Source organism: Triturus cristatus, chromosome 10, assembly GCF_964204655.1.
Source record: "Triturus cristatus chromosome 10, aTriCri1.1, whole genome shotgun sequence".
In the NCBI taxonomy this organism is placed as follows: domain Eukaryota; kingdom Metazoa; phylum Chordata; class Amphibia; order Caudata; family Salamandridae; genus Triturus; species Triturus cristatus.
In genome coordinates this window covers 165,191,264-165,217,515 of record NC_140593.1, presented here as the reverse complement: position 1 = coordinate 165,217,515, position 26,252 = coordinate 165,191,264, and the positions used below count along the sequence as shown (strand labels likewise).

Genomic DNA, 26,252 nt, shown 5'->3' with positions numbered 1-26,252 from the left:
ATGAATTGCTGTAGATCCTGAGGGACACAAGTGGCATGAAACATGTTGAACATAATTTAATTAAATTCCATCAAACTATTTATCAATCAATGACTACTTAGGGAGAACACAAGGAACATCATTTCCAGTGGATTCTCAACCCTGCTTTTAACCTTAACATAGATCCTTAATTTAAATAAGTTAAGAAAATGAGAATTCTATAATTTTAGTCACCCAGCACCAGTCTTCCCATTTAGTTGCTGGTGTCTTTCAACATACCTGGGTTTCATTCTTACAACCCTAGTTGGCGAGAAAAAGATCTCTGGCAAACAGCACCCTAGAGAGACCCGTTCGGCATTGCAAGACCTGCCCAATGAGGAGCACAGCCCGATGATGAAGCATGTCACCTTAGGTTGGTGAGGGCCTATGCTCTAATGAGCTCATGCTCCTGGTTACTTAGTTGGATACGGGTATTAAATACATTACCTAGGACTATAAATCGGAACAGTATACTCTGTTGATATATGTGGGGAGAACGTACACTAGGTCAGAATTTCTCCCAGTCCTCCTAGATCTAAGGTATGTTTGTGAGACTCTTTTTCACAGGGGAGAGTGAGAGAAGCAGCACAGTTGCAATCTCCCAAGTACTATACTATCACTATAGGCAACTGCTATATACTGTTTCTCCAAAGGGATATACAGTTTTTCAAAAATCAGTTTCTTACCGAGGGGATCCCTGAACAACTGGTATGTCCTATAACCACTCGAAGTGATGGGATATCCAGAGATATTGGAGAAGACGCCTCACTCACTAATAGTGACATGCTTCATCATTGGCGTCTTTCCACACCCAGGTAAGATGGTACTACCTGGGCGGACTCAACCAGAGATGTTCTGGGAGTTCTTATATAAAGTAACAACTGGTTATGCAGGGAAATAGATAGGTGATATACTAAAAATACCTCCAAGTATACCCAAAAACTATTTTATTCCTAGGGTACCTGGGGTATACGACATAAACGTGAAGTCAATGTTTTTTTTTTAATGCAATGTATTCAAATGCACCCTCTCTATAATGCCAACATGTTTCGGCCCTCGATAATAGCCCTTCCGGGTCTGGGGCCTTCTTCAGGGCTAGGATGTCTACTCTTCGGTGTCCCTGCCTTATGTTTAGCATTTATTTCATGCGCAACACAAATGAGTCCTATTGCACTCACCTAAATTCCTTATTCATCCAGTAGTTTTTCTACTGTATGGTGCTACTGTGCACCATGCGGGTCTTGTGTGCTATGGTGTCGTCTTGTAGTCACACATTCGTCAAAGATCGGACACCATTAGGCTACCTATCGTACACACACCGCCCGCCGACGATGTTTGTGAGACTGGCATGCCTGTGCGCTTTGGTTCCAGATCGGGATCTAATTGTCTGAAATTATTGGTTCTTGTGGTGTGACCAGCGGATACTCATTGACTCTAACCCTCTTTAAAAGCATAGTGTTGATTTTTAAAGAATTCTGGGTTGACACATGCTCCACAAGGTAGGGAGACAGGCACCAGGTGCAGAGGTAGTGGTTAATTCGGAGCCCACCGCATGAGGATTTGGGATGGGACAAAAGAGGGAGGGTTCGAGTTTCAGTTATTTGTTATAATGGCCACTAGGATCTGTAACTATCTCTCTCCTTTACTCCTAGGGAAAAAGGCAGGAGTTGATTCATTTTCTTCCACATTTATACCTGGGATTGCCTTTGTATGGTCAAACAGTAAGCATCTCATATAGTGGTTGTGCAGTGCAAACATGTTCCCCACAGGCATCCAACTTCTTTCCCTTTTGGTTTGAGTGCATGGAGGCAAGTGCACTTGAACTATTCCTGGCTTCCATTGCTAACCCAGAGTGTAGTATAGATTGAGACCCAAGCAGGACTTAGAGTGGCCAAAACGGTGACCTTTTCCTTCCACTCCTGCTCTGGCACTGTAAAGCCTTTTCTCTGCCGCATCGTGAAGTCTGTGGTAGCTGAGCAGTATATCAAATCAAATTGAATCAAATGGCACTTAATAAAGGCCACAGCTGCTTCAACAGAAGTGCCCCAGTGCTCTAGCAGACGGTATAAGGCATGCCAAAGTAACCGGGGACTAAACAGAGTCAAATAGCCAGGTTTTGTGTTGCCATTTAAATGCAGACAGAGATTCAACCTGCCGTAGTTTGAAAGGAAGATTATTACATAGTTTTGCTGTCCGCACAGTAAAGTGACTGCCACCACAACAAAACTTCATGAATTTTAGGGTCCGCAGGAGGCGTCTATTGTAGGATCTAAGGGCCCTCTTTGTAGTGTATGGAGACAGTCTATTCAAAAGATGAGATGGGAACTGTTGTTCTCTTCTTGTGTCATGGGACCTAAGGTAGATATGCTATCCAAATTAACAACCAAGTTATGTATTCAGCTGCACATAGATGTATGCACTTTTAAGCAATTAGATATGATGTGGTTGCTGTGGGAACTAGTTTGAGGTGCCCCAGGGGAACCATGGATTACGGAGCTTCAATTGCGTCAATTGGGAGGTGGGGTGGGGGTGGCATTGGGTGGGCTGTGCCACTGCTGTCTTGGATTCCCCTTTCTATTAGACCCAACAATGATACCCAAGCACCCCATTAGTTCTTGTGAGGTGAAATGGAGATTGTAGCCCAAATTACAAAAAAAGGCGCAGCGAATTTAGGCTAATCAGATAAAAGTAAATTTCCACCATCAACAAGGTGGCGGGCTAAAGAATTAAGTGCTAATCTGCGGTCATCAGCAGAGCGCAATTATTTTAATTTGTTAAGTAGTAGTTTTGGTTAATTTGTCTAACTGTCTTGTGTAGAACTGTGCCTCGAGGCTGAAACCTATGGATTTCACAAAAATGGAGGTTCCATTCATGATTGTGTAAGCTATGAGGTAGAAAAGTAGTAATTTAGTTCCTTCAACACATACAAGACATGTAAGTAGGTTTTCAGATTAGACAGCCAAGAGAAGATACCATTAAATGGACATGGGTGTTATCTGCACATTGGCCCTAAGCATGACAAACAGGGTTCCATTTACAGCATTTATAGTTCTAACTGTGAAGGCAATAACATTTAAATCTAAGACATTTCACAGGATCGAGGAAGAAGGGCCACACTTGTTTAAATGGTTGTTCCAATGACCTTATCCCAGACCAAATATGCAGATGTTTCATACCGATCATTTCACTTTTATCATGAGGTTCCTCTGTGTTTTTCCTATTTTGGACATAATTGAGGAGAGGAAGTAGCATTAATGCCAGAGCTGCCAACTTTGGGATGGGGGAACTAGGTTCAAGTCTCAGCGTCAGCTCAACATCCTGTGATTCTTGACAATCTTCCCGTGCTAAAAAAGACAATCATTGGCAAAGCCAATAGCTGTTGCCTACCTGAGGGCTATTGGCTTTGTCAATGTCTTTTAGCCATGTTGTACAGCACAATGGAGTACAGTGGAGTATAGTTGTCCTGAACGGCGTAGAGTAGAATGGTATAGAGTGAATTGGAGTAGGGTTGCTTGGAGTGGCATACAGTAGATTGAAGTGGCATAGAGTGGAGTTGCATAGAGTAGAATGGCGAAGAGAAGAGTGGTGTAGAGTGCATTGGCATAGAATACAACAGGTATAGAGTAGAGTTGAGTTGAGTGGTGTAGAGTTGGGTGGGGTAGAGTGGAGTGGGCATTGAGTGGAGTGGCATGGCATAGAGTACTGTGGAGTAGCACAGAGTGGAGAAGAGTAGTGACAGAGTGAAGTGGAGTAGAATAGCTTGGACTGTCGTCGAGTAGACTGGCTCAGAATAGAGTGGCGTAGAGTGAAGTAGGGTGGCATTGAGTGAAGTAGGGTAGAGTGAAATAGAGTAGAGTGGCATTGAGTGAAGTGGGTGAGAGTGGATTGGCAGAGAGTGCAGTGGCATAGAGTAGAGGGGGTGCAATGTAGAGTGCAGTGGCATAGAGTGTAGTGGCATAGAGTAGAGTGGTGTACAGTGCAGTGGCACAGAGTACAGTGGCATGATTGCAGCAGATCAGAAAGATGGTTCTAATCCACAGGGATGTGGTGGCAGGACTTGCTGAATAAGAAAGAAGTTCTTTCAATCCCAATAGAACAGTCTCTTCCAAAATAGTTTTCTTGCAGATCATAAGTGCTTCTGTACCACCGAAAGATCTTCTAAATTTATGGTAATGCAATGGCACATTACCATTCATCCAGAAGTATCTTGAAGTCTCCTAGTAACACAAACATGTACAGTACGCTGGATTTCCTTTTGGACTCTGTTATGTTCCATAAGAGTTCACAAGGTATTCGCTTCACTGGTCACCATTTTACAGAGGAGGGTGTTTCTGAGTTCTGTACCTCGACAATTGGTTAATATATCTGTATTCTTGCTCCATCACAGGTACAGGTCCATGTGGCAGATGAGTGCAAACTGCTACAGTCTCATGGATGGATCAAGAATTAGAAGTTAATTGAGTCCTATTCAGTAAAAGGTAAATATACCAGCCCATCGACGGCTGCAACTCCAGTCCTGATTTATGGAGCTCCTGGCAAATAATGAAGCACCAGAAAGGAATGGCTGCAGGTCCAGGGAGAGACGGCTGAATGCACAATGGTGGCTTCGTAGGTGTGACTGTCCCTCAAACCACTGATTTATCAACTGTTTATAGAGGTTCTGGGACTTTAACCAAGTCTCAGCTAGCTAGCATCTGCAACTTTCTGTCTTAGTGGTCGGAAGAAGCACACGTCTTGAGGGAAATATTCCTGCCCTTCCTCTCACTGATAGTGACAAAGCACACCAGCCAACAAAGGTGTATAAACTCAAATCAATGATGTTGCTGGGGATAAAAACACCCCTTAGCTTCCAAGGAGAGGGAACTTACAGCCAACCACCGAACTCACCTAGCTTATGCCAGTAAGCTGCACATTATGAAGACGAGGGTTCTCAGTTAGTCCTGGCATTGTCAACAGTCATTCAGTGAGCAAGACTAGGTATTATCAAAGGCAGTTTAATTAGGGTCAGAGTCCTGACTAAATCATCTAGTCATCGCCAGCAGCTACCAGGTATTCGAGTTTGGCGAGTCTTATCTACACAATCAGGAAACAGATGGAAATTAATTTATCATTCAATATTAAAAGTTTATTATTAGCTCTTGTTAAATTGGTGCTTGTTTTTTTGTATTGCTTTATATTGTTATATGTTTTGGTGCATTCACACATTTTCCATTCTTGGAATCTTACTATCCCAGTCCTATTCATGATTTCCGGACCGCTTACTTGCTATAGTTTTTTTTCTAAGCTGCAGCAGGCATTTTGAGGCCAACTCTCACGTTTTATACTCACTCAGCATTCTAGTCCCACTTGTGGGACACCCCCGCGCCGCACGGCCACCGCTGCTGCGTGTGCCCCCACTGCCCTGCCCTCTGCCTCGCTGCCTGCCTCGCTGCCGGCTGACTCCGCTGCTGTTGTTCTTGCTTTGTTTTGACGTCATTTGTGCTTGTGATTATTTTCTTTTACCCGTGTTAAACGTACTGATCTCCTTCTGTGCCTGCTGTATTTTATTGTTTTGTGCCAGTGCCAGCGTTTCTCCTCCCTGGTTGCCCGCCTACCTCGCCGCCCTCCGTCCTCCCTCCCCGCTCCCCGCTTCCCGCCACCACCGCTGACCCCGCCCCTTTTTTCCTTCTGTTCCCTCCCCGCTCCCGCCTCCCAGCTGCTCCGCCCACCCGCGCACTTGGCCTTATATGGCGACCGTGCGAACGCGCAGCGGTCACGCGCAGCGGTCACGCGCAGCGGGCGCGCCGATTGTGCGCCGAAGGCGCGCCAAAGGCAAGCCCGTCTACGCCCGTCCGCGCCTGGACCGCGCCCAGTGCCAGGACCCCTGGCCCTCGAAGACCCCGACCTTCCCGCCTGACGTACTCCGCCGCCACCCTCATCGCACTCAACACCGGCCGACTCCCAGACTGCCACCAAGCCACACCACGAAGCACCCACGGACCTTTCAGCTGCCACGCCTGCAAATTCACCTGCATCCAGACCTGCCTCGCACCAGCAGCCGACAAGTCGAACACCAGCAGCACCCACCTCAAGTGCATCCTGCTCAACACCCGCTCCGTCCACAGACACGCCGTCGAACTCTGGAACCTCCTAGACGCCACAGCCCCTGACGTTGCCTTCCTCACAGAGACCTGGATGAACGCCTCTTCAGCTCCCGACATCGCCATCGCTATCCCGGAGGGCTACAAGATCATCCGGAGGGACCGCAACGCCAACCAGATAGGAGGAGGCATCGCCATCATCCACAGGAACACCATCCGCATCACGACCAGCACCGACGACACCCTGACCACCGCCGAACACCTGCATTTCCAGATCCACACCGACCCGAACACCACCCTCAGAGGCACCCTGATCTACCGACCCCCGGGACCACGCACACAATTCAGCGAGGACATCGCCGACTTCGTCAGCCCGCATGCCCTCCCCTCCGCCGACTACATCCTCCTGGGGGACCTCAACTTCCACCTGGAGAACAACAACGACCGCAACACCAGCACCCTGCTCGACAACCTCACCAATCTTGGACTCAAGCAGCTGGTGTCCACCCCCACCCACCTCGCCGGACACACACTCGACGCAGTCTTCTCGTCCTGCACAGACATCGACTTCAGCCACGCCACAGAGCTACAATGGACGGACCACAGCTGCGTCCACTTCACCTTCAAGAGAAAGACGTCCCACCACCACCAGCAACAGGCCGCCCGCAGAAGCTGGAACAAGATCACAGCAGACCAGCTCGCCACCTCCCTGAACCAGCACCCACCTGCCAGCTCAGCGAACCCCAGCCAGGCCGCCGACAACCTCACGAAGTGGATCAGCAACTGCGCGGACGAACTCGCCCCGATGAGGACCCCGCCCAGCAGACCCGGCAGCAAGAAAGCCCCGTGGTTCACCGACGAACTCAAGAGCTCCAAGAAGAACTGCCGAGCCCTCGAGAGAGTCTGGAGAAGGGATCCCACACCGGACAACAGGACCACCTTCAAGCTGGCCACCCGGAAGCACCACCAGCTGATCCGCGCCGCCAAGAAAACTGCTTTCAAGGACCGGCTGGACAACAACGCACACAACTACAAGGAACTCTTCAACATCGTGAAAGAGCTATCCAACCCCAGCGCAGGAAACAACGACATCACCCCATCGCAAGACCTCTGCAACTCCCTCGCTTCACACTTCCACAACAAGATCGCGGACATACACAACAGCTTCAACAACCAACCAACGCACACCAAGACCGAACAACCACCCCTCACCACCACCCTCCACGCCTGGACCCCGATCAGCACCGAAGACACCATCCGCACAATGAACTCCATCCACTCCGGATCACCGACCGACCCCTGTCCTCATCACGTCTTCAACAAGGCTGACGCTGTCATCGCACCCCACCTGCGAGACATCGTCAACACATCCTTCGACACCGCCACCTTCCCTGAGAGCTGGAAGCACGCCGAACTCAGCGCTCTACTCAAGAAACCCACAGCGGACCCCACCGAACTCAAGAACTACCGCCCCATCTCGCTCCTCCCGTTTCCAGCCAAAGTCATCGAGAAGACCGTCAACAAGCAGATGGCCGCCTTCCTCGAGACGAATGGATCCCTCGACCCCTCACAGTCCGGCTTCCGAGCCAATCACAGCACCGAGACCGCCCTCATCGCCGCCACCGATGACATTCGAGCCCTGATGGACAACGGAGAAACAGCGGCCCTCATCCTCCTAGACCTCTCCGCAGCATTCGACACTGTCTGCCACCGCACCCTAGTACAGCGCCTCAGCAACGTCGGAATCCAGGACAAGGCGCTGAAATGGATCATCTCCTTCCTCGACGGAAGAACACAGAGAGTCCGTCTACCACCGTACAAGTCAGAGGCCACCGAAGTCATCTGCGGCGTCCCTCAAGGATCCTCACTGAGCCCCACCCTCTTCAACGTCTACATGAGCCCCCTCGCGGCCATCGCACGCCAACACAACCTCAACATAATCTCCTACGCCGACGACACCCAGCTGATCCTCTCCCTGACCAACGACCCCGCTGCCGCCAGAGCCAACCTGCACGAAGGGATGAAAGAGGTAGCCGAGTGGATGTCGACCAGCCGCCTGAAACTGAACTCGGACAAGACGGAGGTCCTCATCCTGGGATCCTCACCCTCCGCCTGGGACGACTCCTGGTGGCCTCCCGCCCTGGGCACCGCACCCAAACCGACAGACCATGCACGCAACCTGGGCTTCATCCTGGACTCCTCCCTCTCCATGACTAGGCAAGTCAACAACGTCTCCTCGGCGTGCTTCAACATCCTTCGCATGCTACGGAAGATCTTCTGGTGGATCCCCACCGAGACCAGGAAGACCGTCACCCAGGCCCTCGTCACCAGCCGACTGGACTACGGCAACGCCCTCTACGCCGGTACCACCGCCAAGCTCCAGAAGAGACTCCAGCGGATCCAGAACGCCTCAGCTAGACTCATCCTCGACATCCCACGAACCAGCCACATCTCCGGACATCTGAGAAACCTGCACTGGCTCCCCGTCAACAAAAGAATCACCTTCCGCCTCCTCACCCACGCACACAAAGCCCTACACGACCAAGGCCCGAGCTACCTCAACAGCCGAATCAACTTCTACGCTCCCAAACGCCACCTCCGATCAACCAACCACGCCCTCGCCGCCGTCCCCCGCATCCGAAGAGCGACTACAGGAGGAAGGTCCTTCTCCTACCTGGCCGCCAAGACCTGGAACTCCCTCCCGACCGACCTGCGCCTGACCCAAGACCACCTCTCCTTCAGGAAGAAGCTGAAGACCTGGCTGTTCGAGCAGTAGCGGCACCCCCCCACCCCCAGCGCCTTGAGACCCTACGGGTATGTAGTGCGCTCTATAAATGTCACTGATTGATTGATTGATTGATTGATAGTCTTTTTCCGACTGTACCAAGCACGTGCAAAGGCTCTCCTCACTACTTAATCAGAGCAGATTTGCGTCTGTACAGCAAGTGTGCTGGCAGTGCACCAAACGCAAGCCCATCTTTAGTTCGACCGCGCCGAAAGACTTTACCTCCAGGATGCATTCGCTCTTAAGCACACACTGTCTAAAACTTGCCCATCTCTTAGAGCCATTCTACTAAAAACCCCATCAGGTGTTAAGGATAGTTTTGAAACTAAAGACCTTTTTTTCTTTCTTTCTTAAATGAAAATAAGATCGCCAAGCCTTGCTGAAAAGATATGCGGCTAACAGTTGATAGTGCCTCTTAGTTAACGATTTTCCATGTTGATCGCTCTTCCGACCATGTGAGGGGAAAAGGAGTGACAATCATTTGTCACTCAAAACTTGTGCTAACCGTGATCATACCCATCTCCCCACCTTATGAACGCTCTTGGTGAAATCTTAATAGCTGCTCTTAAATTTAAGAGTAACAGTTTGTACGTAGTCCTTTTATACAGATCACGATATACCTTTGAATAACCTGAACAACATTTCTAGTTTTCTTTTCCACTTCTTAGTAATTCATTAACATGTTGGGCGATTTAAATCTTCAAACTCCTTGTGGTGCTGCAGAATCTTCATTAGCTAACCTCACCGTGATGAGTGTAAAACTTCAACAGCGTCCAGTAATTGTATTATTAATTCGGCCCCCTATCCAGTCACAGTTAAACATGTGGGTGCCCCTATTGTTGGCCATTTCTGAGCATTGTTAAACAGCTGCCTTTGGAACAATCTAAACAGCTCCCTGATCACTGTCAATGCTTAGAAAACTGCACTGATCTTCCCCTTACTGAAGAAACCTTACCTGGATCCAACAATAAAAGCACACGTTAACCATATTTCCCTCTTACACACATTACTTTAGAAGATGGTGACAACTTAGCATCAGAATTTGCAGAAACTCATAATATTCTGGATACTGTCTAGGCAGGTTGCCCAAGCAGAAGTATGGAATTGATTGTGCTTGCAGTCCCTGCTGACTTCAGATGGAGGTCAGTGATGATTGTGTGAGGGCACGGATTCTGCCTGATCTGTCGACTGCCTCAGACACCATTAACCAGCACCTCTTATTCAGAGGGTACACAGAACTGGCAGTCTGTAGGGAAACCCTTTAACAATGGCTTCATAATGTTATGTATACAAAGATGATATGCAACTCTTACTCAGTCTGACTCAGCCGAACCTCCTGCAATCTGTCATTTCTGCAGCTCGCCCGACAGCCTGTTTAGCAGTCATTCTTGGGGGGCGTTAGCCAATATTCTGAAGTTGAATCCATCAAAAGGGAAGTTATTCTGACCGCTGTGCCCTCCTTTCTAATTTCCTCATATGTACAGATCAGATGGCTAGTTTGCCAAACCTCCAGTTTGTGTTAACAACATACATGATGTGTGGTGTTCTCTAGGTTCATTAAGGCTAAAAAAAGTATTTCTCTAATTATCACTCCTCAATGTTGTCAACACACAGACCCCAGATGCCCCAAATTTGGAATTTATTGATTGCATTTATGGAGCCCCTAGATAAGTGAAAGGGGTCTCTGGGTCTGATCGTCTTGGAAGATAATGTATATAGGAACAAATAATAAATATATGTAACTTTATGGTGAAAAAAACAATATACAAAGTCACTTTTTAGAGCTTTAGTGTTGGGTTTGTGATTTTGAATTCGTGATGTGATATAGATGAATGAATACAAACTAATTTATGGAATGGACTAATTAAGTCCAAGTAGTGGCTTGATTTCTGAATAATCAGTCATTTAAAAAAAGAAAAAACAGCAAGTGGTGCTAGAAATGTCTGTGTGTCACAGTAGATAAACAGAAAGCGTGCCTAATGGGCAAATAGGGAACTGTACTGATATATTGACTTATCTCTGTTTATTGCCTTGGCCCCAATGGTACGTGATCACCATTGCCCCTTCTCTTTGAAACAAAGAGTGTAAAGACACAGGCTCTTATTTTGAGTTTGGCAAAGGAAATACTCTGTCACAAACACATGGCAGATGGCCCAGCCACCCTATTACAAGTGCATAATAGCCTATCGCACAAGTAAAATGGCGGTTGGGATACTCATGACGTATCCCATCAGCCAAACTCTAATAAGGCCCATATTTTGCAACCTGCAAAAATCTTGTGTGCTGTACCCAAAAATGATATCTGAAAGAGAGGCCAATAGAGCACACCTTTACATGTGGTATGTACAGAATTTCCAAGGAGAAACAGATCAACAACCATTTTAAAGGGTAAATGTGATATGCCGTGATCCCTTCATTTTAAATGCTACATTATTTTTTATTCATTTATCATTGATCATTCTTTGATTGTTTCAAGCTCCACAGTGGCAACGTATTATACATAACCCAATCATTCTAAAAATCTTTTTTTTAGCTCTATTAATTCAGAAAGCCAAAACAGGTTAATGCAAACAGTGCACCATTATGCATATGCCTTTCAGCTTGAAATGTGCTCAACAGCGGGGCATCAGATGTCTGCCATTAGTGTAGACCCAGGTTCTATCCAAGGAAGAGTTTGGTACTACCATTCACAGGGATGCTCCTCATGTACATCGTACTGATGCACTGATTATTTTCACTTTGTTTATGGATCATAAATTGTCAGCTGATGTTTCAATACTCATGAGAACATTTTGTAATTAAAAGAAATAAAGGATAAGATTCTAACATTCTACGATACGATGATATAGTGTTTACCTAATGCAAAAGAGTAAAGGGTCATTGATATATCCCATGTCCCACACATAAAATCAAGCTCCAATTGGAACTTAACTTTATGTTTCGGCTGCATGAAGGAATTACATCACTTGGATATGTAGCCGACATGCAACAATAAAATTGAACAACTCATGGGAGGCATGGCTTAAACAGGATAAAGGGCTGCATGCTGAAAGCTATTTTGTGGTTGCAAAGACTCCAAATTGCAAAATAAGGCCCTTTGCGACAGCAAAATAGCATTTGGGTATGTGTAAATTGTGATTTAGTAACTTGTTACTGAATCAAAAAATAGGTTTGCGACTACATACTGATTCGCCAATTGATTGGGGTATGTTTAAGACATCCCTTCTGATTTGCGATTCCATATGGTATGCACCGATGACCACAACTGCGGTTGCAAATCACTGATAGGTTACTGACACCTCAAAGGAGGTGGTAACCCACCTGCAAACAGGAAGGGGTCCCATAGGGACTTTAAAGAGTAAGCAGTGTTCCCTGGGACCACTGCTTACTCATAAAAATGTTTTAGTAACTTTTATTTTTCTTTACGTATCTTATTTCCTTTGAGGAAAACAAGCTGCGTTAAAATACAAATAATATTGCTTTATGTGATAGCAATCACAGACATGGTTGTCTGCAGACCCCAACGAGCCACCATCCCTGTGGTGGCAGCGATTTGTAGAGGGTCGCAATTTAGGGCCTACCTCATGCATATTAATGAGGTAGTTCAAACTGCGACTCCTTACGAATTCGAATTTTACAAACCAACATTGTTGAACATATGTCGGTCACAAAAAACCAATACATTCGGTATAGTCGGTGCCGAAATGGTGACCACTTTTACCGAATGCATTGTAAGGCCCATAATGAGATAAGGGCCTTCACCCACAACACTGCACTGAGTAAAATGGACAATACAGATTCAAAGCTGGACTGGCAATGATCCCAGTAATTGTAGTTCAGTATTATAGTGTCTTGGAATATTGCCCACCATGCATTATAAGCATGCAGCAAGTTGCAAATGTGTGCGGGGCTGTTAATAGGCCAGTGGTGGGGTGGGTGCGAGGTGGGGCACCAGGATACTTCGAATAACCTGGAGTAGTATCTCCTCTTAGAATGCCACTCTGGGCCTCTTGAAATGGGGGCGGTCTCTCTCGTTTTTGCTTCTTCTTTGAAACGTCACTTGTCAAGACTTATCTGTCCACCCTGTGCATCATCTCATCTTAGCTCATTCACTTTCATGCTCCATAGTATTCGAATGAACCAGCCAACACTAATATCATAACACTTGGCTGTCAGGCAGTCAATCATAGTTCAAAACGGTGCATAAGAACGGCCGTATACCACTTGCCTCTCTTACACTCACATAAGGCAGTCTCCTATGGGTCATGTCCATCATACAGTACTGAACCAGTCAACAGCAATAAACCACCCATCATCAACTTAACAAGTATATAATAACTAAAGAGATATACCACATACCACTGGCCAAGTGAGTAGTTTAATTTACTTCACCACTGAGGGTCCCAAATCACTACATACTACGACCGCTTCTTGACATTTCACAATGACAATCGGATATGTGAGTGATTGTTAGACCTGGCACCTTGGCGTTGGTCTCCCTTCCATTTGTTTTCTGTTGCCTCATGTGTTTTGGCTGGTGTTAGATGCTTTGGGCACTGTGCCACTGCTATTCAGTGCCACAGTGCAAGTGCTCCCTATGGTAAATTGATGTATTGATTAGTGATTCCATGATTGGTTGGTTTGGTTTACTTGTCAGACCCTAAAACAGTGCACTGAGTGTGCCCAGGGCTTGTAAACCAAATGCTGCTGGTGGGCTTGCAGCACTGGTTGTGCCACCCACAGAAGCAGCCTGTAAAAGTGTGTCTTGGGTCTGCCATTGCAGAGCCTGGTACTGCCATGCTGACTGGGCAAGAGCACCCACTTGCCAGTCCCTAAACCTTCCCTTTTCTGCATATAAGTCACCCCTATGGTAGGCCCAAGGGCAGGGTGCATTGTAGGGAAAAGGTAGGACAAGCCCTGATGTGTGTGGCATGTCCTAATAGTGAATTACAGCCATTTTCGTTTTTCACTATTGCAAGGCTATCTGTTCCCCATAGGCCAGAATGGGCAGTTTGATTATTACTTCTTATAATCCTAACTGACTCCGGGAACTAGGTAGAAATTCGAGTTTACTATGCCTGAACTCAGAATGATAAAATACATCTTTTAGTGAGGTCGGTTTTAACATTCTGTGTTTGAAAATACCACTTTTAGAAAGTAGGTATTTTCTTGTCTAACCATCCACGCCTGCCTCTGCTAGGTTGTGTATTCCTGGTCTGGAGTTTGAGTGACAGGGGCTGGGGGATTCCAGGAGACAGGGTGAGTCAGCACAGGGCTGAATAGAGAGATCTGCATGTAGATGGGTGGGAAGAGTTGCACCTGGGACCTGAATAAGGCTGTGCCTTCCATCCACAATGCTGGCTCCACCTCCTGTGGTACGTCTGATGTCCCCGCCCTGCACTGTGAAAGGAAAGAAGGAGTCATGTAAACAGAGTGCCCCAGGACTGACCAGAACTGGTTTGGACTAGGCAAAGGCCTCTCTGCCTTCAGAGAACAAAAGGAAAATTAGTATAAATATAGGGACCCAGACCCAAGAATTTTAGATCACTTTTGGGAAACAAGAAGTAACCTTTGCTGAGGAGAGGGACCAGAGAGAGTGAGGAGAGACTATCCCTAAGCTGAAGTGATTCTTGGGGTATTGGCCTGCAGTGGTTGCCTGACTTCCAAAGAAAGGAGAGAGGAACTTTGTGTGTACTTTTCATCAACTTGTGAAGGATCTCCAAGGGCTTGAGAAAGTGCTTGCCTCCTGCTGAAGTCTCAGGGACACCAGACTTCACCCACCAGCTCCCCAAGAGTTCTTTGGAAGTGCCTGCAGTTGTGTTGGGCTTTCTGAGGGACTGCGTGTCGCAAGGAGCTGGATGCGCGACACACGAGAAAGAAACGTGGCACCGAACTGCCGCTGTCGCTTCACAACGCGAAAGCGCCTCGCAGGAGAAGAGGATCGACGTCGCACCAGATGCCACCGCATCATCGGAGTAGCGTGTCGCAGCCACAACCGCTTGGAAAGCGCGTCACCGCTGCAGTTGTCGCATCGTTGCCGAAGCGCCTCGCATCGCAGGCATCTCCTCCCCTCGCAGAGAAGAACCAACGCATCCCCTACGCATTAGTAGGGACACAACGCATCACCGTTCTTGCGAATAAGGAACCAACGCATCACCTTCCCTGCAACATTTTCGTTGTATAGTGTTACGCATCCTAAGGTACATTGAACTCAAAGTGTCACATTTACCATCTTGAGAGAATTAAGCTATTTCTACCATTTTTAAAGTACAGTATTGTGGATTTTTGTCGTTTGTGTTAAGTCTATATAAAAATACTTATTTTTATATTACAACTTGTGTGGTGTACATCTGTAGTGTTGTCACTGGGTTACTGTACGTGTTCACACATGCTTTACACACTGCCTCTGAGATAACCCTGCCTGCTCATGCCAAGCTACCAAGGGGGTGAGCAGGGGTTATTTTAAGACTGTACCTCCTTACCCTGACTAGAAGCAAGGGTCCCTATTTGGTCAAAGGTATCTACCTCTGCCAGCTAGAGACCCCCAGTTCTAACAGTGATAGTAACAAAATACTTCCCAGCAGAACTCATCACCTTCTCTCCCTCCAACCTATTCTTGTTCTTGGCCATAGACCTTACACTAAAAATCTCACAATGGACACCACAGTATGGTAACCAGCTTAGTGGACCATGAACATAAGAAATGTCATGCCACACCATACCTGCAGAGCTGTTCAAAGCTATCAGCTTATTGAAAACCATAAACTACGAAACTGTCTCTCACACGTCTTCCTCCATCACACCACAAAGTAATGCATCCCAAACATGATAACCACTTCTCGGTGGTAAATTGCACACAACATGGAAACACTTCCAAAATAGGATCAAACAAAGACAACATCCTCCCAACCACACACCCTACACGGTATAACATGCTACCCATGTAGGTAAGCACCCCACACAGACCCTTGGGCAAAAAGTAAGCTACATTAATCAGAAAATCACAGCTTTACAAAGGAGAAAAGAATATTTAATGATATGTCACAACAATATTCAGTTCCAATGTTGCTCTGTTCTTGACCTGACCTATAAAGCTTGCTTCGTTTTAAGTCTTGAACATTGGATCAGTAAAGCTCCCGCACAAGTGTTCATTCAGTAGACATATTTAAATTCCAATTCCTGTTATGCTGCGCAGCTTGGGAAGTACAGCAGCCCATTCCAACTCTTCCAAATAGACAGCCATCACTAATTGCAATTAGATTTTAAAGAAAAGGTTGGTTTAATTATAATTTTTACTTTTAATCATTTGTTTCCCTTCACTGGAACCAAGGTGCACTCGACTGAGGAGCCCCCGTCAAGGCGTTTCCGGTCTTGGGTTGCTTATGTACAGGTTCGGAGAGGGCCTGGCCTGGCTGTTCGGGCTGGACTGTTCTTAATGGAGTGGGGGTCAATACTGATTTGCACATGGCTAGGTCTAATCTGAGGTGGCATGGTGTGCAAATGAATGATGCGTTGGAATGCTACCCAGAGCAATTGCCAGAGGTTAGGCTTTTTGCAAGCATCCTCCCATCACCTTTTGTGTGTTTGATGTCTCTCTTAAACCTACATGGTGAATATGGTAACGTCTTGTAGACGTTCCTCAAACCTGTTTACTTGTACCTTGTGTTTCATGTTATACTGCCCCACAGATGCACATTGCTGCTGTGACGTTGGCCCCTGAGTGCCTCACTGTCAGTTTCACATATTTTGTTGATAGCCTGGTCAGTACACCTGTGACTAGAACTGATGAAAGGACTGAAAGGGCCAAGTTCAAACAAGCACTGGCTAAGCCAATAGGTCTTGCCTATGCAAGATCTTTTGGCTTTGCCAATGTTTTTAGCCATGTTGCAAATGACTGAATGTAAAGAAAAAAATCTTTATGACAAAGCCAGTGCTTACTGCGTTTTCTGTTTACTTGCAGCTAGGCTGCACTGAAGCTAACCCTGCTGTGTAATCTATACTATAACGGCCCTGTGGAGCTATAGTCTGGGGGCCGCAAGCGCACTCCTGACCTTTGCATGTGGCGCCCTGTTCAAAACGGGCAAGCATTTATTTACAAGTTAATCAGTGTGAAAGAAAGCAAGTAACTATTGTGTACTGCACAGTTAACCTTCTGGCCACCTTCATTTTTAAAGATATTCTGCCACAAACGTGTAAAATATGAAAAAGCATCTTCAAAAATAAATTTTATTCACTTGCAGAACGGTTTCTTCTTGGTAATACTACATCAGACCATCAGACTAAATCAGTGCAAGTATTTTTTGTTTTTGAAGGAATAGTTTTCAAACTAGAATTTTAAAGCATTCATGCTTCCATCCACTTTGAAAATGCTAATAGTGAACTAGGGCAATACAGTTATGTGAACCCTTTTGATGTGCTGGGTTGCTACTCTACATGGACAACAATTTAGTAAAATCAAATGTCAGAGTAGTTTTAGTACAGTGCTCATCATGAAGGTATATATTTCAAGATCGTATTAAATACCATAATAAAAACAAGCATTGGCAAAGGCAATAGGTTTCACCTTTGCAAAGTCTTTGTCAATGTTTTTTGTACATGCTGCAGATGACTATAATAAAGATGTGAAATAACGGAAATAGCAATAATCGGTGTTCAGTGGGTATCCTATACCTTTTGACTCCTGTGCGTCATTCAAATCATTAACCTAGTGCCTGCAATGTAACTGCACTTGTGACTGCTTGTTTAGTAGCTCAATATAGCAATAATCGGGGTTTTGTGGGTTTGCTAGACCTTTTGGCCCCTGTGACTCTGCACCTGCTGCATCTTTCAAATTCTGGCTCTAGTGCCTGCAAGGTAATTGAATTTGACTGCTTGTTTAGTAGTGAAATATAGCAACAATCAGTGTTCAGTGTGTTTCCTAGAGCTTTTGGCCCCCGTGCCACAACACCAGCTGCACCTTTTGGCCCCTGAGCCACTGCACCTGCTTCACCATTCAAATCACGGCTCTAGTTCCTGCAAGGTAATTGCACTTGTGACTCCTTGATTAGTAGTACAATATAGCAAAATGCCATGTTCAGTGTGTCTCATAAATCATTACCTTAGTGCCTGAAAGGTAACTGTACTTGTGACTGCTAGTGTAGTAGTATTCTATAGCAATAATCAGTGTTGAGTCTGTTTCTTAGATCTTTGGGCTGCTGTGCCACTGCACCTGCTGCACACTTCAAATGATGACCCTAGTGCCTGCAAGGTAACTGCACTTGTGACTGCTTGTTTAGTAGTAACACATAGCAATAATCAGTGCTCGGGTTTCCGAAACCTTTCAAGCCCTGTGTCACTGCACCATTCAAATCATGACGCTGATACTGGAATGCGGTTTGGTACTTGGCTCCTAAAATAGCAGTTTCACCAATTAAATGGACTCACCAAAGAGGAGTAATGTTGCATGAAACGTGTTAAATATGAAAAATCTCGGCAATAATTCCCCAAATTTACTTCATTCTCATGCAGAATTGTTTCCTCTTAGTAGTACTAGTACAGCAGACTAAATTAGTATGGTCCACAAGCGCCCTCCTGAACTTTGCATGCAGCCCCCTGCTGAATAAGGGAAAGCATTTATTTACAAGTTAATCAACGTGAACGAATGCAAGTAACTAGTACCTCAAACAAAATCAGTCCAAGTTTTTTTTGGGGGGGGGGGGAAGGGGGGGGGGGGGGGGGGGTTATCGTTTTCAAACATGATTTTATAAACGTTCATGCTTCCACCCACCCTGATAATGTCAATAGTGAACTTCATGCCCCTGGAATGAAAGGCAAATGTTTGGTGCAGCTGAAGATCAAGATACCTTTTCAAATGGGGATGTCTAATATGCATTTTTTTTAAAAAGGGCACAAGCAGGCTCCATGGGGAAAGTACACTGCATTCCTCTTTCCTGTAAACACTCTCACTTTGTAGTGAGCCGAAAGCAAAATAAGCACCAGGCTCTCTCGAAGACACAGAATGACATTTGACCCCGGTCGACGAATGCCCAGCAAACATTTTGAGAGAAGAACAGGTCTGCTTTATACAGAAAATGAGTTCATGGAAGAATACTGTAAACGCTGCTTTGGCATGGAGAGGTACGAACTTGAGCTGTACAGTCTAAAGCAAATAAAGTCAGCAAATGGAAAGCCAGAAAATGTGAGTTACAAACCACAAAGCCAATGACAAGCAATGGGCAGAATGCATTCCCAGGTCAACTTTATTAAACTCCCCAAGCTGTCTTTTCCATACCACACAGCTGCGCTGTTTGGTAGGCTGTGACCTAAAAAGCGACTGGGAAAACTCCAAAATGTGGTCCTGTAGCACTACTTCTGTGTTTGGGGTAAATAGTAGAGCTTTCAGGGAATTACAGAGATTGCCAGGAGTACCCCTGCAGGACAGCCAGGCTATGGAGATTCAAAGGTTGATATCAAATGGGAAAATCCCTGAAGGCCTCTTTCTTGGCTCACTGGGAGTCTCTCAGGCTACTCTTACGGACAGTGGTGTTATAGAAGAAGCAATGTTGATGGCATGAAATCCATGGGAAAAGATGCTCTTACCAAAGCCAAAGCAATAATTCTGGCAAGGTCAAAACTCTTTTCCTTTCTATTTAATGATGTGTTTTTTCTTAGGCACATAGTGGCCAACAGAAGCATAAGGATCTGTTGATGTTTTTAGAAATAACAGTTAGAAATGATTGCAAGAGAAGTCCCTGCAAGAGGGTCATGCTTTTGCTCATTGTATACTTCTGTTTATGATTGTGCTAAATACATGAAGAACTAGTTACTCACCTTCGGTAATACTCTTTCTGATAGAGAATCCCTAGACATCAGACTGCATCCAGAAAACTTTGAAGCAGTACTCCTGCACCCGAGAGATGGCACCTGCGACTCTGCGTTGGTGTCGTCCGTGCCGGATGTGACTTAAGCCAGGCTATATAAGTGCCACCCATGCATGCTGACATCAGTTGCTTTCTGCACCCTTCCGCACCCGCATATGCGAAGCCAAAAATCAAACTGGTTGTGATCAGTGTGCAGATGCCTAGATTAGGATCTTTTTAGGTGACAGAGTCTGGTTCACAGGATGTGAGGGTCAGTGAGGACTCTGCGGTTAGAAAGAGTCTCTACCAGAAAAAGCTTTACCGGAGGTAAATAAATTGTTCTTTTGAGAGAGTCTTCTAACCAAAAAATCCTCACCTTAGAATACATACCCCAGCAATACACCCTAGCTCGTGGGAATGTGAACTGGCTCAAGCCAAAAACTCTTACAGGACCGAGCCAGCAAAATTTACATCTCAATGGTGCTGACTGTCCAGACAATGGTGGTTTGTGAATGTATGTAGAGATACCAATGTAGCCACCTGGAAAATGTCCAGCACAGGCACTCCACATGCCAATGTAGTTGTAGCAGTACTGGCGGAATAACGAGCAAGCCTTCTGGAGTCTGCTTTTTAGCCACAGCATAGCAGATCTTAATGCTGAGCGCGACCCAGCATGAAAAGGTCCTTTTCTGCACTGCCTTGCCTTTCTTAGATCCAGTATATCCAACAAAGAGTTGATTGTCCACTTGGTGGTCTTTGGTACAATTGATGTAGAAGGTGAGAGCCCTTTTTGGACCCAGCTGATGTAATCTCTGCTTTTCCTTAGTGGGATGAGGTGGACCAAAGAATGCTGGAAGGGTGATAGTCTGTCTAATGTGAAAAGGAGTACCCACCCTTGTCAAAACTTAGGAACAAGTCCGAAGAACCAGCTTGTCTGGGTAGAAAAAACTGTAAGGAGGGTTAGCTGACAGAGCATACAGCTCACTCAACCTCTGTACCAATGTTATGGTGGCAAGGAAGACTGCTTTGAGGGTGAGTAACCTGAGAGGACAGAGGTGCATAGGTTCAAATGGAGAACATATAAGAAAGGTCAAAACTAAATTCGAGTCCCATTGCATTATGATAAATTGAGGAGGTAAAAACAACTACTGTAACCCTTTAAGAAACCACATCACAACTGGTGACTTTGTGCAAACTGAAAATAATTGCTGTTAGCATGAGCTGAAGCCATCTTATTAGCAGCATTCATTTTGGTAGCCTTGTGATTCTTTTGTCTTCACTGTTGCTTGCTTCTCTATTCTTCTTGAGTCATCAGCTTTAGTTAACTCCTTCTGTACTGAGCCAAAGCAAGACGTGCTGGGAAAAGGCCTGTAGCTGCTAGAATGCACCTGGCTAAAAATGTAACTGTCTACCATTTCCTACTGATGTAAGCAGTACTGTTCACTCTCCCACTTTGCTGACTAAGTGATATCCATCTGCCCATGTTTGTCGGTAGTTATTCCTGTGTATGCTTGTACCTTCTATTTGTAACTACATGCTCACTCTGCAACAAAGGGTGTATAAAAGCACCATGGTCTGTGACTTCAATGTAATGCCTCCTGCAGCACTTGAGGGTGCTGTATTGGTGTAGTCGCACTCATGAGTGATTAATAAACTTGTTACTTAAATTCCAGCTTCAGTGCCAATCTCTTCTTTGTTAGTCTAAGGACCTGGGGACAAAGATAAGGGTGAACCCTGCACCAGTGTGCCCCTAAAAAGGCACATTTTCACAACTTAAACAAAGAGGGCTGGTCCAGCAAACGGAAAAAGCCTGAAATTAGCAAAAGGTACCCTTAAACAATGCGCAAAGTAAGGCCTTACTGGGCTACAGACAAAACAAACAATAAAACCTCAAACAGCTTGGCATGGAGTGGGACTACATCCTTGGTAGAGCACCAGGTCACAAACCTGTTCCAACGACATGCATATACAGACATAGTTGAGGGATGCCTGACTGCCAGAATTACATCTACGACATCAGGAGGAAGGCCAAAGGTGCTCAACTTCCACCACTCAATCTCCAAGCATGGAGGTGTAGTGTGTGCAGGTTGGGGTGCAGGACCCTGCCCAGCTGCTGTAACAAAAGGTCATGCTGGAGTGGCAACCTGATGGGAGAACAAATGCTCATGCCCAGGAGTTCTGGATACAAATGTCTCCATGCTCAATCCTTAGCCACAAAGTTGACTTGAGCCCAGTCAGTCCTGATCTTCCGCAGACCTCAGGGCAGGAGAGGTATCTGAGGGAAGAAGTATAGGAGTCCGAATTTCCACTCTAAATGAAACGCGTCTTTGAGCAAGATCTGCTTTGGTAACTCCATTGCCTATAAGTGCTGACACTTAGCGTCCTCGGCAGAGGGAAATATATTGAGCCAAGGTTCTCCTCATTTGCAGAAAAGGCCTTGCGCCACCTCTGGACGTAACCGCTATTCTTGGCCTACAAGGTGTCAATGGCTATGTCTGTCTGCCCTTGAGTTCAAAGATCTCGCAAGATGTTACACCATCAGGAAGATTCCTTGGTGTTCCAGCCACACCCAGAGGTGCAAGGCCTCCTAGCACAGGGTCCACGACCCCACCCTGCTTGTTGCAATACCTCATGGCGGTGGTTTTGTCTGTGAACACCAGAACCAGCCTTCTTTTGAATGTCAAATGGATGGCTGCAGCTCCAACAGGTTGATGAGAAGCTGGGCTTCTGCCGGTAACCACAAGCCGCTGATCTCCACCTCAGCCAGGTGGCCGCCCCAACACAGAAGAAATGAATCTGTTATCACTGTTAACTCTGTTGGTGAAGTTAGAGAGGTGTGCCACTGACCCAATTCACCACTGCAGATCTTTCACAGTCTCCTCCGAAATCTGGACTAGCTCGGAGAGATCCCCCTAGTGCTGTGCCCACTGGGATTTCAGATACCATTGCTGAGCCAGCATATGCCACCTGACGTGCCTGACCAGCAGGATGCAGGAGGCCATTAGTCCCAGATGCCTCAGGGTCATCCTCACTTAGATCCAGGACAGAGGTTGAAGAATCAGTATCATGGTCCAGTTGTTCTGCACTCTGTACCCTGGGGCATAACTGCAAAAATGCACCATACCCAGAATGGCTCCATTGAAGGGGAGCATCTGTGAAGGAGTTGGTGTGAGTTTGACATGGTGATAGTGAGCCCAAAATATGTTAAGAGGTTCAACGTAGTTTGGAGGTGGTTGACAACTGCATAGGGCAAGCCCACCTTCATCAGCCAGTCATCGAGGTAGAAAAGACTTGAATCTCTGACCTCCGAAGGTTAGCTGCAACCACTGCCGTCAATTTCATGAACACACAAGGGTCCTGGTAAGGCTAAAAGGGAGCACAGCACGGTGAACCTCAGATAGTGCCTCTGAGCCTGCAGGACAGGAATGTGGAAATACGCATTCTGCAGGTCCTGCACCAACATTCAGTCTCTGGGGTTGGTGGCAGACAAGACCTGGACCAAGGATAGCATCTTGCATTTGTCTTTCCTCAGGAAGGCATTGTGAGGGCGGAGATCCAATATAGGGCAGAGGTCTCCGTCCTTCTTCGGCACCAGAAAGCAGCAGGAATATAAACCATGTCCTACTTCTGACGCTGGCACTGTCTCTATGGCTCCATTGGCAAATAGAGCCTGCAATTTCTGTCTTCACAGGAACAAATGGTCCTCATCAGCCATTCTTGCGACAGCGGGACGGACCGCATGGTGCCTGGCACACGGAGAATGGATATGCACAAAGTGCCTTTTTCTACTGCAGCTTGTGCTACGGTGCTTTTCATGGGCCACAGCACAAGCCGCAGTAGAAAAAAGCACTTTATGACCACCTGCATAGTGGTCTTATCCTAATAGGGCAGGTGGGACCGCCGAACCATTGACGGACAGTCACGTGCCAGATATGATGGCAGACAGAGGTCCGACCGACCGCCATTGTAATGTGGGCCAAAATGTCTAAAATAAACTAAAAAGGCCTATAATTTGAGTGCCAAGCACTAGACTTGGGACAAACGTTCACAATGACTGAAAAGCAGGTTGCAGTCCACACATGTTGGTAAAAGACTGTTAAACGAGGAATAGGATGTGCAAGCAATGAAGTTGAAAACTTCAGGGGGAGTAGAGGTGAATACTAGGATTCAGTGTGCATCCTGGTAAGTATACAACAAACACAGAACAAACATCCAACACCCTGGATTATTTAATCACCCTTGCTCCGAATGCGGATATTTCCATTGAATGAGCCCTCCCATCCATAAGGCATGTACATATCCAGCATCAACTGAGTACTTCTTTTAATTTAACATACATCAAAAGTGATTTATGGTTTAGATCTAGTTCAGAGCCTCAAAACTGAAGTCTAGGGCTCACAGTTTTCTCATCAAAATGCCTTTTTTGCCCCGTCTTTACTGTCTCTAATACAGTAGGCACAACCAAGGCAATCATCTACAAGTTTCATAACATCATCAATCCATTAAAGCACTGATGGCACCAACCATGAACATAGTATCAATATCCAAGGCGTCATATTAAAATGCATATCAGTGAAGGTAATAAAAGTACAAACTTGAATTTGTACAGCAGACCATGAAAGCAAAACAACAGCATGCAAGAGACTTTAAATGAGATGTAACTGTATATTGCTTATTTTAGGAAAACAACCCTGAATTATAGGGCAGGGAAAATTGGCCTCTTTTTATAGAAAACAAGTATATTAAAAATGCAGAAATACCCAAAGAGTTCCTTTGTGTGAACAGGCCAAATCTGTTTAGAGCCCTTCTGCCAATTAGTGAAGAATTTGAAGTTGATTGGCTTTTGAAAATGTCTCACATAAAAAATGCCAGACCATCTCAGATTTTCCGAACAAGAGTCCACTATGCAACGGGGACAGAGTTTTATTGTTACCACAGTGTCTCTCAACAAAATAGTATTGAGTGGTGAGGATGCGGATTTGATTAGATGGAATGACTAAGCTTGGATGACCCCGCGTCTGCTCCCGCCCCCCCGTTCGAAGGAGAAGGGAAGGCTTTTGTGGGAGACCTTACCTCATGATCTGGTATCTCTGAAGAGAGCGTTCTCCCCAGAATGACCCCGGTCAGGTACGTCCAGCAGCGAGCCGTGTTGGCAAGGTGGTAGCCTCCTGTCTCCAGCAAGAATTGTGACGGCAGGAATGAACAGAGATGGAGGGGAGAAAGAGAGACCAAGTTTAATGAAAGGAACACATTGTGCCAGAGCTACAACACCTTCAATGAACACTGCACATGAATAGAGCTTTTTATACAAGTCTACAATAGATGCCTCAGGGGCTGGCTGGAGCCAGCTCACCTGTGCTGGAGAGAGGAGGTAGGCTGATACATTCCCCAAGCTAGATTTTACTCTTCTGCACAGGCAGCTCCTCAGAAGCTTATATTTACAGACACAAGCCTTACCACCATCAGAATACAGCTTTTAAAGAAGTATAAGCTATTAATGAAATATTAGAAGAAAAAGGCAATAGTACAGTTATCGGTTATACATTAAATGCCAATTGGCCTGATTGATCCTTCTAATCCAGCATACAAGTTGAAAAATTTAAAACAATTTAAAACTGAGAGCCACTGTTCTAACTTTCCTACAAGAAATAACCACACAAATGATTCTTGTCTTGTCCTAATGCCTCGTCCAATAGATATTAAAATACGAAAGCTTGAAACTCCTTTCAGTATGATACACTGACACAGAAATAGACAGACATACGTACTCAGTAACTGGCCTGCTTGAAGAGCTTGTATTAAATGAGCCTTGTCAGGAAACCAGTTGAAATGTAATGTATATGTATAGATTGTATATAGCATTCCTCTGCATTAGTTGTGCCATTTATATAGCACCCATGTGTTCTGAGTTCCACTCTAAAAAGCTGATGCCAAAGGAAGGGGAACAGGAGAAAGAGGCATGAGGCCAGGGTAAGGCAAAGGTCAATGGGAGAAAAAAAGATTTAAAGTGCGCATTTGTAAATTACTGCCAACAAGTAACATAGTCCAGTGCCATCTGGTGAGATCTATGTGTAAGATGCACATTCATAGGTCTGAATTCCTAAAGGGCCGACTACGTCATTCATTCTTGAAATGTTTTTAATAGCTCTGTAGTAGGTTTTTTACTTCACATATTTGATTTACCGTAAGCACATAAATTACGTTTATGTATTGAAAGCGCACAAACTCACTTCAGTATGTTTACAAGGATGTACACATTGTCTTTTCAATTTCAACAAATGCCCAACATATTACAATAAGCTTTTGAAAATGACAAACACATTACGAAAAATCACAAACACTTTAACGACGAAGAACAATGTGGAAGAGAGTTTAAATCAGCCATGAAAGAGTATGTTCTTCTTGATGGGACCACCTGCAACTGTACGAGGAATTAAGTCTGATGGGAATAGCACAGAAACATTACCTACAATTCTAGGCTGTGCAACGTGAGGGCTTCCAAGTCGTAACACACGACCCAGCAGAGATATC

At 45.7% G+C, this 26,252-nt stretch overlaps 1 protein-coding gene across 7 annotated transcripts in view; it reads right to left on the bottom strand.

Annotated features, from left to right (window-relative positions):
- HDAC8 (histone deacetylase 8) overlaps positions 1–26,252 on the bottom strand; it is an 841,291-nt gene that overhangs the window by 74,503 nt on the left and 740,536 nt on the right. For all 7 annotated transcript variants that reach the window (XM_085630743.1, XM_085630746.1, XM_085630745.1 and 4 more), the window contains one exon: positions 24,795–24,889. In XM_085630743.1, coding sequence (XP_085486869.1) covers positions 24,795–24,889 — 95 coding nt within the window. The remainder of the gene's footprint in view (positions 1–24,794; positions 24,890–26,252) is intronic.